The sequence below is a fragment of the Scardinius erythrophthalmus genome (assembly GCF_964197995.2).
Source record: "Scardinius erythrophthalmus genome assembly, chromosome: 14".
Lineage (NCBI taxonomy): Eukaryota > Metazoa > Chordata > Actinopteri > Cypriniformes > Leuciscidae > Scardinius > Scardinius erythrophthalmus.
In genome coordinates, this window is record NC_138234.1 from 16227227 (window position 1) to 16247157 (window position 19931).

The following is a 19931-nucleotide window of genomic DNA, read 5'->3' on the forward strand; positions in this document are numbered from 1 at the left end:
AGTCTGTGAGCGACTTAAAGACTTTTCACCAGTTTTGACATGATGATTGTAATAAGGTTCAATGTTCGTATGGGTAAGGAAGGAAGAAGACAGGGGTCGGCGTGACTGAAACACTCAGTTTATTATAAATAAAAGTAAACAAACAAAAAGGGCGCACGTAGCGCATTCACCGTGCCACGCACAGCTTAACAAGAAACAAAACAACAAGACAGCTTCCACTCAAAAGACACAGACGCTCAGTGAGGTTTCAGTCCAACTCTCTCTCTCTCCTCCTCCCGAATGCCAGCTTATATCCGGTCTCTCCACGCCAATCACTGCAATCAGACACAGGTGTTCATCATTTTGCACTTGACCTACTTACTCACCGATCGGCCCCCTCCTTTCTCTCCTGCTACAGACTTCGCAAAACCACGCCCCCCTCGCCACATACCCCCACCGCCCGACTCAGGCCGGGGAGCCATCCGGCCTGCAGCCTCCCCTCCCCTCCTCCTGGAGAGGAAGTCAGCCACAACCATCTGTACACCCGGCCTGTGGATCACCTTGAACTTAAAAGGCTGTAAAGCGAGATACCAACGAGTGATCCGCGCGTTGGTATCCTTCATGCGGTGGAGCCACTGCAGGGGAGCGTGGTCCGAACAGAGGGTGAACTCCCGTCCCAAGAGGTAGTAGCGAAGGGTGAGAACGGCCCATCTGATGGCCAAACACTCCTTCTCTATGGTGCTGTACACCGTCTCTCTCTTAGAGAGCTTCCGACTGATGTACAGCACCGGCCGCTCCTCACCCTCCACCTCCTGGGACAGGACCGCGCCCATCCCCCTGTCCGACGCGTCGGTCTGTAGGATGAAAGGGAGAGAAAAGTCAGGGGCATGTAAAAGCGGTCCGCCACATAAAGCAGCCTTTATCTGGGTAAAAGCCCGCTGACACTGCTCCGTCCACTGGACCGTATCTGGTACCTCCTTTTTAGTTAGATCAGTCAGCGGGCTGGCGAGGTCCGAATAATTAGGCACAAACCTTCTGTAATAACCCGCCAGCCCCAGGAACTGTCTAACCTCCTTTTTGGTCTTGGGTCTCGGACAAGTCGCAACCGCTGCTGTCTTATCAATTTGGGGACGCACTTGCCCATGACCCAAGTGGAAGCCCAGATATCTTACTTCCACCCGCCCAATTGCACACTTCTTCGGGTTGGCCGTGAGCCCAGCTCGTCTCAGCGTCTTCAGGACAGCCCGCACCTGCTGCATATGACGCTGCCAGTCACCACTAAAGATGATGATATCATCCAAGTAGGCAGCGGCATATGCAGCGTGCGGTCGGAGAATCCTGTCCATCAGACGCTGAAACGTTGCCGGAGCCCCGAACAACCCGAAAGGAAGCGTGACAAATTGGTGTAACCCAAACGGCGTGGTGAAAGCTGTTTTTTCTTTGGATAATGGAGATAAGGGGATCTGCCAATATCCCTTAGTTAAGTCCAATGTCGAATAAAATCGAGCAGTACCCAGCCGATCAAGCAATTCGTCAACCCTTGGCATTGGATAAGCGTCGAACTTCGACACAGCATTCACCTTCCTGTAATCTACACAGAACCGAATCGAGCCGTCCGTTTTAGGAACTAAAACTATCGGGCTCGCCCAGTCACTGTTAGATTCTTCTATTACTCCCAACTCTAGCATCGACTCTAATTCGCTTTGCACAACTTTCTTTTTGTGCTCTGGCAGTCGATACGGCCGGCTGCGAACCACCACGCCCGGCTCTGTCTCAACGCGGTGCTGAATGAGGTCCGTTCGACCAGGCAGGGGCGAGAACACATCAGCAAAATCTGCTTGTAAATTATGCACATCAGTGAGCTGGGATGGTGAGAGGTGGTCTCCCCCAGCGGCCAGGGCGAGAGATTTTGTTTTGACATTCGCCTCTGGACCGAGATCCTCCTCTCCGCTCACCACCATCGCCAGCATCACTGATTCCACCTCAGACCATTTTTTAAGCAGGTTGAGGTGGTAAATTTGATGTGCTCCGCCCCTATCTGTTCGTATTACCTCATAGTTGAGATCTCCAATTCGCCGCGTAACCTCAAAAGGTCCTTGCCACTTTGCGAGTAATTTTGAGCTAGAGGTAGGAAGTAATACAAGCACTTTCTCTCCCGGTGTAAATTGACGCAGTCTAGCCCCCCTGTTGTACAGCCGACTTTGCTTGTCCTGAGCCTGTAACAAATTCTCCCGTGACAGCCGCCCCAAAGTGTGGAGTTTTGTTCTCAGGTCCAGGACATACTGAATTTCATTTTTACTAGCTGAAGGTCCGTCCTCCCAAGTTTCCCTAAGGACATCTAACACCCCGCGGGGCTGACGCCCATAGAGAAGCTCGAAGGGGGAAAACCCTGTGGAGGCTTGCGGGACCTCCCGTACAGCGAACAAGAGGGGTTCTAACCACCGATCCCAATTTTTGGCGTCTTCTTGTACGAACTTTCGAATCATGGATTTCAAAGTGCGGTTAAATCGTTCGACCAGCCCGTCTGTTTGTGGGTGATAGACACTGGTCCGGATCGATTTAATGCCCAATAATCCGTAAAGTTCGCGTATCGTTCGTGACATAAACGCCGTGCCTTGATCGGTGAGAATCTCTTTCGGGATTCCCACCCGGGAGATTAATTGAAACAGAGCGCTCGCCACGCTATTTGCGGAAATATTGCGAAGCGGAACTGCTTCAGGATATCGCGTTGCGTAGTCCACCAGGACTAAAGCAAAGCGATGTCCCCGTGCTGACCGTTCTAATGGCCCGATGAGGTCCATACCAATTCGTTCGAAGGGGACCTGCATCAGCGGAATAGGGCACAATGGTGCTTTTGGGTTGGCCGGTGGATTCACCAACTGACATTCACGACAAGACGCACACCACTTGCGTACATTCTCGTGAATGCCCGGCCAAAAGAACCGGGCCATGAGACGGTTAAGTGTCGCTGTTTGTCCTAAATGCCCCGCCATTGGATTAGAATGAGCCGTCTGGAAAAGCATTTCCCGACGGCTTTTAGGTACCAACAACTGAGTTGTATCCTGCTTTGATTGGGCATCTTGGGTTACCCGATACAACTTATCTTTTAGGATTGCAAAATACGGATAGGTGAGTGGTTGGTCCGTGTGGAGAAGCTGGCCGTCGATAGAGCGAACCTGATCAAAGGCATGTTTCAGCGTGTCATCCTGGGACTGTTCCAGGGGAAAATCATCGCGCTCTGTGAGAATGGTTCTCTCCAGTGCACTCCGTTCCCCTGAACCAGTACCCAGAGGTTCCGGATCAGCTTCTCCCAACTGAGCAATCGCCACCTTCCCCTTATCCTTTTTTACCCAAGAAGCATCCGCACATAAATGACCCAATAACTCATTAAATGCTGGCCAATCTGTCCCCAAAATCAGCGGATGCCGGAGGTGCGGGTTAATCGCCACCTCCACACTATGCTTTTGTCCCCTAAATTGAATATCCACAGGCATTAACGGATAATTCACCACTTCCCCGTGCACACACCGTACCTTAACCATGCGGCTATTATCCAATGCTTTAGGTTGAATCAGGCTTTGGTGGACAGAGGTTTGGTTACAGCCTGAATCTACCAGAGCCTGAAAAGTACCCCCCTTTATACTCACGGGTATTTGGTACAGGCCAGCTTGATCAGGGGCAGCTTGCGGCGCGTCGGGGACCCGGATCAGCGTCCCCACCTCCATCACCGGACACCGGTCGATAAAATGACCCGGGTCCCCACAGCGCCAACAAGCCGGCCCGGGCTTCCCCGCCGCTCCAGTGGCAGGAAGCGGGTCAAGAGATTGGCGTGGAGAGAGAGGTAGCGCCGCCTGTGGAGGGAATCCCCCCCTCGATGGGCCCCCTCCCCGGGGAAGAGGCCTGGGGGAAGCTACCGGCTCCGCGGTTCCCCCTGTCCTCCACCTTGGAGCTGGCCTCGGTGGGAGGTTTCCCCGATACCTGGGAAGGGGAGAGGGCTTAGGAGAGGGGTTAAAAAGAGAGAGAGAGAGAGAAGCAGATGGTAGGGGTTCGCCGACCCCCGGGCACGCCACCATTTGGTCCTCCGCCAGCTGGATGGCCTGGTTCAGCGACGTCGGGCGGTGGCACTGGACCCACTGTGCAGTCTCCCGTGGCAACCGCGCCACGAACTGCTCCAGTACCACACGGTCGATGATTTCCTCGACGTCGCTTCCGTCGGCCATCAGCCACTTGCGGCAGGAGTCCCGGAGCTGTTGGGCCATGATGAAGGGTCGGCCAGACTCCTCAAGGTTCAGTATCCTGAACCTCTGCCGATGTTGCTCTGGAGTCCGGCCAACCCGCTGAAGAATGGCCCGCTTGAGATCCTGATAGACCAGGAGATTCTGGACTGGCAGTTGGTGAGCGGCCACCTGCGCCTCTCCTGACAGCAGGGGTATCAGCCGCATTGGCCAGTCCGTCGAGGGCCATCCCCGGTCCTCAGCCGACCTCTCAAACAGCTCCAGGAATGCCTCCGGATCATCCTGGGGACCCATTTTATTGAGAGGTATCGGCGAGGACGAGTCTTTGTATGTTGGGGGGACGGCCCTAACCTCCCGGTCTATCCAGCTCCGGAACAGCTCGCGGTCTTCATGCTGGCCACGGAGGAGCGCCTCGAACCGTTTGTCCTGCTCCTCTTTTATGGCCAGCAGATGTTGGTGATGTTCTTGGTGAAGACCCGCGAGCGATTGGATGATGTCCGCAAATGGCGTTCCTGGCGGAGTCTGCATGGCGGCGGCGATCTTCTTCCTTCCCGGGTTTCGGCACCAGTGTAATAAGGTTCAATGTTCGTATGGGTAAGGAAGGAAGAAGACAGGGGTCGGCGTGACTGAAACACTCAGTTTATTATAAATAAAAGTAAACAAACAAAAAGGGCGCACGTAGCGCATTCACCGTGCCACGCACAGCTTAACAAGAAACAAAACAACAAGACAGCTTCCACTCAAAAGACACAGACGCTCAGTGAGGTTTCAGTCCAACTCTCTCTCTCTCCTCCTCCCGAATGCCAGCTTATATCCGGTCTCTCCACGCCAATCATTGCAATCAGACACAGGTGTTCATCATTTTGCACTTGACCTACTTACTCACCGATCGGCCCCCTCCTTTCTCTCCTGCTACAGACTTCGCAAAACCACGCCCCCCTCGCCACAATGATGTTTCTCCTCCGCTTCACTCAGTTCTTCACTCTCCTCATCTTCTTCCATCAGGTCTAAAATGAAAGTAAGGAAAGGTTCATTTTCAGTAAAACAAACAAAAAAATAGAGAAATGTAAAGGGAAAGACACAAAGGTGAAACATGATGTAATATCAGAAAGAATATAACTGCTATAACATTATTTTGATCCATTTAAAGTCCCCATGAAATCAAAATTGACCCTATTTACTTTGTTAGCGCATATTACTAGTCTTGTGGTGAACAATTAATCCGTGCAAGAAAATATTTAAAAAAAAATTTTTTTACCATGGTAATCTTTAATCAAAATCTGAAAAAGCCCCTCCCCTCTGCATTGGAGGACCTTCTCTGATGACGTAGGTTTGAGGAATTGGTTTGGGCAACGCTTAACCACTCCCCTCAAACCGTTAGTCTGCTATGAGCGAGAGATGGAGAGGAGGAGCGCTAGAGTAAAACCCTGCCCTCTGTTCAATATTCCTTTTCACTGGGAAATACGTCATAACACTGGAGAAAAGTCGTTTGCAACTTCCGGTTCACGGGGACTTTAAGAGATCGGCCATAATTAATATTTTATATTTTTTTCAGATAGTCTATTTTAGCTTTTTTCTTGTAGGGTCACAGTGATCCTGGAGACTATCAGCCTCTCACGCCATAGGCTGGAAAACACACTGGATTGATTCACACTAGGGATGTAATGTTTCTGTAATGAAAATTTCATATCACGATTATAGTGACCAAATTTATCACAATTATCAATATAATCACGGTTTTGTTCAAATGAGATGAAAATGTTCAGCAACAAATGAAAGGTTAAATGTCAAACACTGCTTTTTCTATTGTTATAAAATACATAGATGAAAAGCAAATAAAAGTATTTACATATACTATAAAATGAAAAAACATTTATTTTAAATGTGTAGCGCAGGTTTTTCATGCAGCAACAACATTTGATAGATAGGACAGAGCAAGAAAGACCATTAATAATCTTAATTTTCACTGCGCAAAAGTATTGAATGATGAGCTCGAAGCAACATTGAGTCACAGCGCGCAGCACTTCACATTAGTGAATAGTTCTAATAGGGGCTCATTGTAAAGTAGTGTGACAACATGCCCCACCTGCAGGACTGGGATCTAAATCCAGCTAGTGTGTTCTGCTAGTTAGCGAAGCATTAAATAATCAGATTAACTGTTAAATAACATATTGGAGATTAAAATAATTTCAGATGCGTCTAATTTTAAATGAACAAAAAAATAGAGATGAAAAATGAACACAAGTAAGAAATTTACTTTTGCTATGGTTAAATAAATGTTCAGTGACATCTTCCAAAGATTTCTGAATTTTGGCGCAATATTTTCTCTTTATGTTGATATGGCAACTATTAAATACACTAAGTTTCATCATGCTGGCATGTGTGGAAGCATTTAAAACAAGGGTGTTACAACTAGCCGCGCGTTACATTGTGCCCCACGCTCCCCCTTTTATGTAAAACCTCAGACCTTTTTCTACAGATAAAGTATAATAATAAAATTTATATATTTTATATAGAATATAAATAATTATATTTTTACATTGTATATTTTCATAAACTCAAACTAATATAACTTTTTTCTGTTTCACTTTCATAATTTATTTAAAATTTTTTATTTACAAGACCAACCATATGTCTATATTCCAAAGCATTCTTGAATTACAACCATTTAAGTTTGGATAGTGATTTTCATGTCTATGCGAAAAAAAAAGGGGGGGGGGGGTGACAGTTAAAGGGTTAAATACCAATACATAATTCAAATGTAAGTTCTCTGAAAAAGAGAGTATAAAAATCGAGTGTCTGTAGTCCTCTCAGGGCGCAATAGAGCTGGTAACGTTAAGTCCCGCCCATCCGTAAAACCCCGCTGGCCCTCTAGGTTCTAAAATCGTCAATGCAAGTGAATGGGAGAAAATAATTATTTTCCAGTCCCGTTTGAATTGTGCCATGAATGTGAACATATGTTGTCTGTGAATTTTTTATATAATTTTTCATGTTACGAGTTTGACAGTACATTGTATGATTCTTCGGCTAGCAGTTGTGGAAAAGACATAACGAGAAAGACTACATGTCGCATATGTGACGTCACCCCATAAAGTTGACTTACCCGTGGTTTTCGCCAACTTCAACGATTTTGTCCTCTCCCTGAGAGAAGGCACAGCCATGTTTAGCGGGATCTGTGTGCTTGTGTCCGTGTGCGAATGGTGGTGACGTTTCAAACGCGTCGAAAGCAGCGAAGAGTTGTAGTCCACAAAGTGCTCTCAAACAAAGGCCGTTTCTCAATCTGCGTTCTTGTCTGTACTTGTGTTCTTGTGGACTTGTGAAACGTCATCAGGCGCTGCCCAAGTACTGTTCCAATTCAAAGTTCACATCTAGCCAAGTCCAGTTCAAATTCCCGGATGTGTTCTTGATCCGCCCCTTTTAATGAGGATGCATCGAGAGGTGACTTGCTGCGGACTTGATACAGCCAGGTATCCCAGAATACATATCGCACCAACCAGCAAGCATCAATAGCTGAGGAGAAAACCCGAGTAATATCAACATACTTCTGTTATTGTGTCATGAGATGTAATTTTAAGAGTGTTTCAGGCAAGAATTTAGTTGTTAAAAGCTCAAATCTGTGGTTTATTTATAAAGATAGTGCCTATTTGAAAAATGTATCTGACGTTTTCGGAGTTGTGAGGTCTCTCTTTTAATTGTGTAATTTATCAGTAATTTGCCAATTTTGTGGTTCTATTTAGGGACGGGTAGCACTGGGGTTTGGTTTGTGGAATAATAAGTTTTAATTAATATGAATTAAAGACAACAGTATGTTAAGAGAGAAAGAAAGTATAAGCTACATCCTGCTAATTCATTGGTAATAATTTAATTCTTGTTTTTATTTTATATTATATTACACGGTCTCTCTCGCGCGCAGACACACTCGGTCTCTCTCGAGCACTGTCACTCGCTCGTGCAGTTCGTTTCGCTTTTGTCCAGTCCGGCGCCTCGATATGGTCATGGTAGCGAGGGAGAGTGACAGACGCCCAGACACTCATTTCATTTGTTCTGAGTGGAAATAAGTAGTTGTGTTTAATGTGCCCTGAGAGGACTACAGACACTCGATTAGTTTTCAGAGTACTTACATTTTAAATATGTATTGGTATTTAAAGAAAGTTTAAACAAATTTGGAAATAAAAAATTTAGGCAACATAATGAATAACACTCATCTCATTCGTGGAAGTGGAAAGGCAAGTTATTTGTGACATGCAAGATTTATTGTATAAATATTTAAATTATACAAAAGAAAGGGTACGAGTCTGGTATGCTGTTTTTGTCAATTGCAAGTTTTAATTTCAAATGTAGGTTATGCGATTTTAATATAAGTACATGGTTAAATATTTTACCACTTGCTGTATATATATGTTAAAATAAAAGTTGCTGATAACTTCTGTATTTGAAATAAAAATAATATGTGTTTGTGGTACAGCCACGGATCAGTTGCGCACTGCAAACGCAGCATATGTGAAAGCACTATTGCGCGTGCTGCTCTTGCACCGTATCCGCATACACACTGCAACACGCACCGCATACGCAACTAGAAGCCTGTATTAGACAAGAATGGGACAACATTCCTATTCCTAAACTTGAGCAACTTGTCTCCTCAGTCCCCAGACGTTTGCAGACTGTTATAAAAAGAAGAGGGGATGCCACACAGTGGTAAACCTTGTCCCAACTTTTTTGAGATGCGTGTTGATGCCATGAAATTTAAAATCAACTTATTTTTCCCTTTAAAATGATACATTTTCTCAGTTTAAACATGTGATATGTCATCTATGTTGTATTCAGAATAAAATATTGAAATTTGAAACTTCCACATCATTGCATTCTGTTTTTATTCACAATTTGTAGTGTCCCAACTTTTTCTGATTGGGGTTAAATGAAAAAAAAAACTGCCTTCAACACATACAGCCCATTAGTATTACATATACCAGTGTTCATACTCAAAGTGTGTAACGTGCATTTTGTTTCAGTTACCTGAGAAGTATGATATAGTTTGGATAAAATGCTGATGTGACCATAGACATCATATATAGCTAGACGCCCTATTGGCCGCTGGGCGCAAAAAATGCGGCCGCCATCTTAAACCGGTCATACTCCTATTTGCGTTGCATAGCAGCAGTAGACGCCAGAGCACTGTGCAGCATATTCCTGCTCAAATCGGCGGACCATCGCTCTGGGATTACTTTTCACAAGTTAGATTTAACATTTAACATTACCGTACTATTGATTGTATTTTGTGAATAAAATATTCAATGTGTCCTGTATCATAGCTACATGTATGACGTTTGCAGCAAAAAAACCCGCGTGAAAATCGGTTCGGTATTCAGTGAGATATGATTAATTAAATGTGCTGACACCTGGCAAACCGATTACACTGAGCGGAGCGGTTGACCGGTTTAAGATGGCGGCCCCACGGCTCGTCCGTGCCAATAGGCAGTAGCGGTCGATAGGGCGTCTACCTATATGATGTCTATGGATGTGACGGCTTCCAGTTGCTGTATTTCTTCTTCTCTGGTGTTTTATGGCGGTTTGGCAAACCAATGAAAAAGGTGCATTACCGCCACCTATTGATCTGGAGTGAGGAGTATGCACAGATTTGGAAGAGAGAGAGAGAGAGAGAGAGAGAGAGAGAGAGAGAGAGAGAGAGAGAGAGAGAGAGAGAGAAAACACATTCCTAGATCGTATCTATTGTTGCTGTGTTTTTCAGGTATTTAAATAATACTTAAAGGAAGTGGTACTCTCTTTTGACAACTGCATGTTGATTGATTTTATTGTTTATTGTGTTTTGTCAGTAAGCCGGCTTATTTTCTTTTAATTATCCCATTTCTGTGAAGGTTTTTTTTTTTTTTGACACTCAATCTCCTTGGCCGAACCTATCAATCCTGGTCCAAATTAATATATTGAGTTACTTTAGTAACTGAGTAACAACTGAATTAAGTGTCACACAAGTGAACCGAACATGTCCCCTCCCGGTCACTGTACAAGCTGATAATGAACTGAAAACTAATTTCTCATAAGCAAAGGTGAAACTGTTCCAGTTCAGAGCGTTGAACCAAGAATGAAACTGTGAGTTTAAAGTGAAAATCTCATTTGCATGATTGGCAGGTTTAGTGATTCTGATCCTCTCAGAATAGAGCAGCTCCGTATCCAGCAGTGACCATGTTCAAAAACCCCTAAGAGCTTCATTTCATATTTACTACTAAATGCAGATGTTCTCAACTAATCAAGCATAGCATTCATTCTGGTAAGTCAAGCTCGCATCAGCTGACTTTCAACTGATCCACATCTTCCTATAGGATATGTCATCTCTCTACCAACAGCTCCTCCTCGTCCAGTCAGGACTACATTTATATATGGGTATGGGGTATCACTGATCTCCTGGCTTGCGCATCCATTAGAATACATGGACGCACAAGGAGTTCTTGCCCAGAATAGAACCATACCTCCAATCCAAACTTTATGTCAATCATCTGTGACTATAGTGGTCCTGACAGAATTACAATCAATCAAAAGCAGCTGAAACTTTAGTGCAGGACTTTGAATGCATGACATGATGTAGTAGAACACATTGTATGTTTATGTAATTTCAAAAAATGAAATTTCAGTCATTACTCACTCATCCTCATGTCGTTCCAAACCCATAAGATCTTTGTTCATCTTCGGAACACAAATTAAAGGATTAGTTCACTTCAGAATTAAAATTTCCTGATAATTTACTCACCCCCAACGACATCGGAAAGTATTCCAGGATTTTTCTCCATATAGTAGACTTCAATGGGCTATTTTTGAGTGAGTGAGAGCGCTATAGTGGTAACATCATCACTGGAGGTGAAATCAACAGTGAATTATGAAAACTGTGCCAAATGTTGTTCATAATGACAAATATCTATAAAATGACATATCAAACAAAATTAACATGGAGGATGGCATGCTAAGTCAAACTGCTATATTTTATTCCAGCAGATTTTTTCTGCTGATATGAAAATGAACTTTTACATGTAGGCCTATAAAAATATGCTATACTTTCCTATATGAAAGAGAGTAAATGAACTAAGATGCATATTGTAGGGGGAAGTACAGTTAAGATTGATAGACCAGGAGTGAAGGATTTCAATCAATAATTTTACTTAAAAGAAAGTTGTTTGCAACATCAATAGCACAGTATATGGGCCGTTTCTGCTTTACAGTCTCATTCAGAAAATACTTACAGTAAACATGTAGCAGTGATTTATGAAAGAGTCCCAAGAGCACAGGACTCTAAATGGTTAACACATAGGTTCTGTTTACATCTGGTATTATCAATCCGATCACAAGTGGACTATGCTAAATACGGGTGTAAACAGAGTCTAAAATGTTTGTCCACTTTCCACGACTTCCAAAGGTAGTCGAAAATGAGTTCGACCAGATTGCTTTCGTCGTGTAAACGCCATAGACTGTAAAAAAATATGGACGTAGTGTCCGTGACGTCACCCGTAGGTTTCTGAAGAGCATTTTTGAAGCCTAAAGTGGGCGGAGCCGGCCGTCGCCATCTTGGCATTGCGTCACTCCCGGATAACAGAAAATAGGCAAACAGGCGGGGCGTGAGTGGAGCTTAGGAGCCTGGCTATCTGAAATCAGCTAGCTCGACGTGATCGAGTTAGCTGATGATGTAAAGCCAATTAAAAGTTCCTGTTTTTGCCCTTCGAAATATTATAATAGTTAAAAGACATGGCTACAAGTTAGACTGTGTATTACTTCGAGAGGGTTTGTGTGTGACAGTGATTTATGTGCATACATGTCCGTCACTCTTTCATGGTCCGTCAGCGCGGCATCGCTCAAGTTCGTAGAGAGCTTTATTCAGTCCATTTTAAATTCTGATTTTGGCCGTCTCTCAAATGGGTTAAACCATAGATAATTGCCTTTGAAGTGCCAGTAAATGCGCTAGAAAATCCGCGCTCATTCATGTGCATTTATTGCACGGACGGAGAAAGCGCCGACGCCTGCATGATTTCATCTGACGGTACATAAGCATATTGTAATCCATCTGTTCCGTGAGAGCAGAACGAACGAGCATTTATTGACGTTTTAAATTTGAAAACTCCAAAAAGCAACGAAATTGTCAGACATCCATTAGTGCATGTTCATAGAGGAAAACAACAGAAAATACAGCGCTGGTTGTTCTCTCGAACGATAACGACGGAATCCAAAGACGTGGGCTTTGTAACGTTACCCAAGTATTAAATTGTATGAAATAATCCCGAAAAAAAGCACAAACACTGCAGAGATGGCAAGGTTAGCAGCTAACATTTGCTGAGGTGAAGTGACGGCTAGTAACAGCAGACAAACGGCTAGCACTGACAGCGGCAATCCATCTGTCACTCAAGTGGCTTGGCCACACCCTTAAATTTAAATATTAATCAACTGAACGGACGAGTTATAAAATAATTCACCCACCTCACAGTTGTTATGAAGGGCAAAATTAGCTGTATAGACCAAAGCCACATAGAGATCCAGGCTGTAAACATGTTTTTTTCTGCTGTAAAGTTGGTAATTTTAACATGGGGAGATACAGATTTGACTCACTTCTGCAGCCAGGCCAAGCGGCCAGTTAATGAATTGCAGTTTAACTCACTTCCGTGTTGGTTTCAAGAGAGAGACGGGGAGGTTGCCGCTTGGTAAACGCTCATGTGGTCAAATGTATTCGAACAGCCACAAAAGACTGCCTACTCTCCGCCCACTGACTTAATGCATAAACATTTTGGGAAGCATGCTAGCCAAACAGAATTTAAACTTTGTTGGCTAAAGACCCAAGTTTGGTTTGAAAACGAAAAATGTACCAAGCACAATGTTCTCTCACCATTGCTGATTTCTAACACACACTCACATTGTTCAGCGTGGTCATGCGGCTGTCAGAGCAAATTAAAGTTGCTGCTCTTCATATGTATCGTCTCCGTTCACGTTCATTTGTAAATTGAGCAAGCTTATTTTGTCCATTAAATCGAAAGATCTAAAAAAAGGCTCACACATTTACCATCCCCTCAAAGAGATCAGAGTCGAAAGTTTACAAAAGAGACACCAGGTGTAAACCGGTATGTCTCAGTAGTTGGTAATGAGTGGAAGAGAGCACCGTTCATTCACTCCCCCACCTGTACTGAGACTCGAACCCGCGACCTTCAGGTTACAAGTCCAACACTAACCATTAGGCCCACAACTTCCTCTAAGTGAAACTCTTCCCAAACGGAGGGCAGTGATACGACTTCTCTCCATTGTGGATCCTCTCATGGTTTTTCAGATGTTCTGATCGACTGAATCTCTTGTCACAGTGTGAACACTTGTAAGGTCTTTCTCCAGTGTGAATTCTCTTATGCAGTTTCAGTTCACCATCTCTAACAAAAGTCTTTCCACAATCAATGCACACATGATTCTTGACACCGCTGTGTCTTTTCTGGTGTAATTTTAATGTGCCCAAGTGACTAAAACTCTTTCCACACAAAGAACACACGTAAGGTTTCTCCTTTGTGTGAACTTTCATGTGGTCCTTCAGCGCATCTGCCCTAAAAAATGTTTTGCCACACTGATCACAGTGAAACGGTCTTTCTCCTGAATGAGAACGCAGATGCGATTTTAAACTGCATACCTTTCTGAAACTCTTCCCACACTGATCACATGTGTGCGGCTTCTCTCCAGTGTGGGTCCTCATGTGTTCCTTAAGGGATCCTTTTTTTGCAAACCCCTTCCCACACTGATCACATGTGTGTGGTTTCTCTCCAGTGTGGATTTTCATGTGATCCTGAAGGCCTCCTTTTTGTAAAAAACTCGTCCCGCACTGATTACATATGTGTGGCTTCTCTCCACTGTGGATTCTCATGTGAAGTTTAAGACTCTGTATGTATGTGAAACTCTTCTCACACTGACCGCATGTGTGCTTCTCTCCAGTGTGGATCCTCATGTGAACCTGAAGGTTTCCTTTTTCTGTGTAACTCTTCCCACACTGATCACATGTGTGCCTCTCTCCAGTGTGGATTCTCATGTGTCTCGTCAGGCTTCCTTGTTCTGTGTAACTCTTGCCACACTGAGGGCAGGTGAAAGATTTTTTGTCTCTTCTTTTCAGCAAATTAAAGTGACACAAAAAATGTTCATCAGTTTTGACATCATGATGTTTCACCTCCGCCTCACTCTCCTTGTTCTCTTTCGTCAGGTCTAAAATAAAAGTAAGAAAGGTTAAATTTTCAGTAAATCATAAAAAATTTGTGACATTAAAAAGTGAACCCTGATGTAATAGCATGAAGTAAACCACTATAAATTGATTATTTTGATGCATTTATTTAAGAAATCGGCCATTGATTGCCTTTACCAGTACTTTTTCCATATATTACTTATTTCTTTCTTTTTCCATTTATATTTAATCTGATAAATATCCATTTCCAAATCGCTTGTCCTATTTAGGGTCACAGCGATCAGATTTGCAGGCCCCAGACAGCTTACAGTAAATACTGTAAAACAAGTTAGAAGACCCGGTGTGGTGAATAATCCGGTCACTTTGGTGTGATGAGTCCGGGCTTAGGACCCAACCAATCCGATTGGTTCAAAGCACGATTTATGGGTAATCGCTTTAGTGCCTGGTTACAAATCATACAAAATCATTTTATTATAGAAGACGTTTGTACTACGTTATAACGAGTCATTAATTGGTGCATTTTTCACAAATGTCATAGTGAAAAAAAAAATATTTTTGCTTTTTAGCGGCGTGTTGGGGTTCCGGTACATCAGCCATGTCAATTAGCTTATCAATGCATACCTAAATTCGGACCTACAGTATCTTTGTAGAACTTCAAAATAAGAAACAAAAAAAAAAGATGCTGCAGCCAATGAGCAGCCGACAGGGGCTGGCTGCAGGATTTTGCTGATTTTGCTTTTGTATAATAATTTTCTGGACAGTTAGGGCGGGATTCAGGACAACAGCTTAGATATCAGGACTGTCCCGAATTTTTCGGGATGTCTGGTCACCCTAGTCTCATGCCATAGGGAGGGAAACACCCTGGATTGATTCACACCAGTTTCACAGATTACAGTGTTCACAGTAGAACTGCACGATTAATCGTTCAAAGATTGTGATCTCATCTCATAAATTACATTAATGTGCCTGTTTCTGTTAAAGGGATAGTTCACCCAAAAATCATCATTTACTTACCTTTTGAAAGTAACTTGGCGCTTCACATTACAATTGTATAGATTACATTGTTATGCCAGTAGGTGGCAACAAGTAACTGTTAAAAAAGTATTTGTCATTTAATCATTAATTCAAGAGATTCATTCAAAAAAGGCTGTAATGAATCCAGTACATCATCTTTAAGAGTGATTCATTGAATCTTCCACTCAAACCTATTTTTTAAAAACAATTAAATATTTTTTTTTTAATTGACTGTAGAAATTAAACATTTGTCAGAACCTCTAGAAAATGTAATTTTATTTAGATGTCTGTTCAGAATCGTGGGAGATTCGTGATCTCTGTTAAAAAAAAATAAAAAATGAAATAATTTTAATTTTTTTTCCAAGTTATCCAGAATCGTGCAGCTCTTCTTCACAGGTAGGATAACTTGTATTGCTTTAATTATTAAAAAATAGTGCTGTCAGCAAGCATGTATTTGTGATAAAATCCTAGAAAGAAAAAAAAAAGTATAAATCTGATAACATGCCTTTCGAAGTGAACACTAATTCAATTATGTATGAACTGTTTTATTAATTACTTTCCTGACAATTTATAATTATTCCAGTGAATAGGTAATTTACCCATATAAATAAGTGATAAGTAGAAATTTGACAAATGTTTTAATTATCATCGTGGTTACGCTCACAAAACCTTGAAATGTTGCACTGCCACGAAAGTTTATCCTTTTTATTTTAAGCCTTGCTTGATTAAGAAGTGAATTTAACTTGGTTCTTGTACAGTGTTCGGGCAGACAGCTTAGACCAGGAGTCAAAGTTGAAGTTTAATCAGTTGACAGAGAGTTTACTGAAGACCAAATTTCCAAAGGCCGCAGAAAATGAGTAAAGCCTGTTTTATACTTCTGCGTCGAACTGCCGCCGTAGCTACGTCGTAGGCTGTGTGTAGCGCGCGTACCCTACGGCGTACCCTGACGTGCACCTCTCCAAAAATGTAACAACGCGTCAATTCTACGCGGACACAAGCGCGGTGATTGGTCTGCCAGAACCCCTCCCTCGGGGTTTCACATGCTCCCTAGGTGTGCGTCAACGCGGACAACGACACAGAAGTATAAATTAAAACCAACACGTTGCCTACGGCGTATAGGCTCCGGCGTAGGTCCGACGCAGAAGTATAATGAGGCCTTAAGAAAATCCAGAAAATCCATCCTCGAACTAACTCAGCATACAAAAACATTAGTACTTATAGGCACGAATAATCAGTTGACGTCATTTCTACAGGTTCTGAAAGGTTAACAGTATTGACCATTCTAGCAATGTCCAAACATGGTGTATCTTTAAGCATGTGGTTATTTTAAAGAGAGCATATTTGACAGACTAAATTTTCATCTAAAAGCAATTATTTTAAGGGTCAAAGGGGAGTCAGAAATCCTGCGCGGACACTCATCTGGGCAGCTGTTGACTCTCTGGAGTCAAAGCAAATCAGTGGAACAGAACAATACATCCACACAGAGCAAACCTGAGCTGAAGGATCGAAGAGTTTTCAATAACAACCTGTGTGTTGTACTTTAAGCAAACATAGATTGGTGTAGATTAAATTTCTTTGTTTTTTATATGTAGGTTCATAATCATTTATGATCATTAGTCATTCATGTAGTTATCATTTGATTGATCATGTATTCATATTATTATATTTACATAATTTACTCATTTTATCATTGTATTATTATTCATCATTTATGTCATTATCTGCTTTATATTACTTGTTATTTCCTTGCTCTTGCAATGCTCGCTATTTTTGTTCAATCTTATGATTGTGTGGTTTGAAGGGGTGTTTGTCTTCATGATTTAGAGAAAAGAGAATATCTCAATTTCAAGGATTTTAAAGTCACAGGACAATGTCGTGAAGCAGTCGATTTACATGCTTTTTTCTTGGTATAATAACACTGGTTGGAATTGCACTGGACAAACAAAGTCAGAGCATTTAGTAGAGTAATATTTAGATTGATTGATATTTAGATTGATATTTAGAAGTCTGAGCATTGAAACAAACGCAACTACGATTATTCAATAAACTGCTCTTAAAAGTGATTTATTGTCATCACTTTATCTTCTGCTTCTGCTCTTCTCTGGCTTTCTCAGTCAAACTCTCAGGCTTATAGAAGAATTATATCTTTTGGCATTAATTTGGTGCCCTGGTGAATCTAGATCTGATTTTTTTGATGTGGAGATTCATCCAAACTAACGTTTTGGCACGATCTAACAGAAAAAGACTTCCACCCATGATTTGTAGTCACATTTCAACATAATGTGACAAACAATGGTGCTGTAAATCCAAAAGAGTTTCATACACCAAGTATGCATATGTTTTAGTGGGTATATTGTACATTTTCCCAGATTCTTAGTCACTTCTCAGATTTAAACTACAGACATTACCTGTAACATTTCATTCCAGAATAAATGGATATAAGCAATGATTCCCTATTCATTACATAATAAGAGAGGGGATAGTAAATCCACCCCTTCAATTTATTTTTCCAATTCGTCCCATAGTATTTGCTACTTTAAAGGTTATTTCACAGTTCTTAGAACTGTTCTTCTAACAACAACCACTAAATCTGATGAACTACTTCAAGTTTTATAATCTTAATATTCTTCAGTATCAATAATTAATCATTAATCAAGAATAAACACCAACCTCTTTGATTTTCTGTCTCTTCATTTTTTATTCTGCAGGGTTCTGGATCATCCATGTTCTCTAAACTCTATTTCTTCACTCGTAAGATGATCAAAATATTCCAACATTTGATTGGCGAATGCCTGTGGAGAATAGAAGTAGATCTGATAAATAAATAAAAAAAAAAACAGTTTATTGAGTTTCACACTTTAAGCATTTATTGGATGTTTAACCAGCCATCTATCAGAATGTAAAATTAACTGACATTGTTTTATATTTAAATTAATTCAGCTTTTCACTTGTCTTTTCGCAGACTATAACAAAATTAATAGAGTTAAAAGAGGTGTATCTTTAATATCTCAAAAGTGTTGATCGCTTTGCCTTTCTGTTGCACCAATGAAATTACTTGTGACCATTTACAAGTGATCTAAAGACAATTTTCAAGAGATCTTGAGGTGAAAACGGAACTTGTTGTCATGAAATAAAGAGATTATCGTTTTATCAATAACTTCACATAATACGAGTCGGTATAATTCTGAAAAAGACGATAAAACTGCACTATACTAGTAGTATTTCTCACCCACAATCTGAGACGAGCAAAACATAAAAATACATAACGTTTTGGCTTCGTTTTAGTAATTTCTTTAACATTTACACAGTGACTTGACTTTTAGATCATGAGTAAGTTAACATTACATCAAGCCTTAAATCAATCATACAGACGAACAGACAAAAAAAATGACCAGCTAACGTTACTACGCTAAATGTTTACAGTAGGCAGACGCCAGAAAGACACAAATAGCATAGCACAGAATTTGATGGGGGAAGACAGAAATGAGCACTAAAATGTTGCAAAAAAAAAAACTTTTTTTATTGTTGTCAAGATTGTGTAAATAAACATAGCGCTGTGAATTACTCACCTCGACTGAGTGAGAGAACGCTGGTGGTGACGTCATCACTGCGAGACGATCGCCCCTTTGCACTTTTTTCCTCAATATCATGTACTAACAACATTGCGACAAAAAATATATATAATCACAATATGAAGATAGGAACAGGTGCAAAAGGGCATTACAGAAAAGAAAAATAAATGATTAAATAAAAAAAGGAAAAGGGACCTAGGGTATACTTTTCAAGTCATATTCTTCTATTGTCCCTATACACTTAAATAGTGTATTTTCTTTTTATAAATATCTGTGATTAAAGCATCGATCAGGAAATAGTGATTTATCAGATTTGCTTTGTTTTAGCTCTAGTAAGGTTATGTCTAATTCACAAAGTTCACTATCTAAACACTATCAGTTGATAGGATGCTATTTCTTATCATCTGAAAAAAGAAAAAGATGTAGTAGGACACTGTAGAGTTAAATTTAAACCCCTCATTGGCTAATTTGTATTATGATTTGAATGTTCTACTAGGTTTACTAATAAACTGTTAATCAAATTTCTTTCTTGTCGCCTTTTCCAAGTTAACGAAGTATGTACATACGGTATATTCATTCTTTGTCGTGTTAAAATCCCCTTGAATAAAAATACATTTTGTAGGATAGTTAGCTTTGAGGCCATTCAATTATGACTTTTGTTTCTGTCACCAATAAATCCGTATTCTGGTTGTGGACATTATACCCATACACCCTAACTAAAAAAAAAAAAAAAAAAAAAAAAAAAAAATATATATATATATATATATATATATATATATATATATATATATATATATATATATATATTAGGGTGCATCAAATTTGAATGGAAAATTTTAATTTCAAAATATCAATTTGGCTGGCATTGCATTTTGTTCCAATTAACATAAAAATGACTTTTGCAAAGTTTTGAGGGATTCCATTGAGATTTAGGGG

The 19931-nt window shown here is 41.3% G+C and overlaps 2 protein-coding genes across 4 annotated transcripts; both read right to left on the reverse strand.

The window, feature by feature from the left end:
* Nucleotides 1-102: 102 nt before the first annotated feature.
* On the reverse strand, nt 103-9766 carry LOC308702537 (uncharacterized protein). Of its 2 annotated transcripts, none has more exons than XM_081385461.1 (3): nt 9228-9766; nt 7318-7724; nt 103-5221 (listed from the first exon to the last, which is right to left on the reverse strand). In XM_081385461.1, the coding sequence occupies exon 3, from the start codon at nt 4740-4742 to the stop codon at nt 354-356; it is 4389 nt and encodes a 1462-aa protein (XP_081241587.1). In that variant the 5' UTR covers nt 4743-5221; nt 7318-7724; nt 9228-9766; the 3' UTR covers nt 103-353. The 2 variants fall into 2 exon arrangements, with proteins under 2 accessions (XP_081241587.1, XP_081241588.1); XM_081385462.1 differs by lacking the exon at nt 9228-9766 and having other exon boundaries at nt 103-4761; nt 5101-5221; nt 7318-7568.
* Nucleotides 9767-10102: 336 nt separating this feature from the next.
* Nucleotides 10103-19076, reverse strand: LOC308702559 (uncharacterized protein). 2 transcript variants are annotated; one of them, XM_081385511.1, is made up of 3 exons: nt 18993-19076; nt 18094-18215; nt 10103-14432 (listed from the first exon to the last, which is right to left on the reverse strand). In XM_081385511.1, exons 2-3 carry the CDS (start codon nt 18146-18148, stop codon nt 13450-13452), a joined length of 1038 nt encoding a protein of 345 aa, XP_081241637.1. In that variant the 5' UTR covers nt 18149-18215; nt 18993-19076; the 3' UTR covers nt 10103-13449. The 2 variants fall into 2 exon arrangements, with proteins under 2 accessions (XP_081241637.1, XP_081241638.1); XM_081385512.1 differs by having other exon boundaries at nt 11190-14432; nt 18094-18236; nt 18993-19043.
* Between the last annotated feature and the right edge of the window lie 855 nt (nt 19077-19931).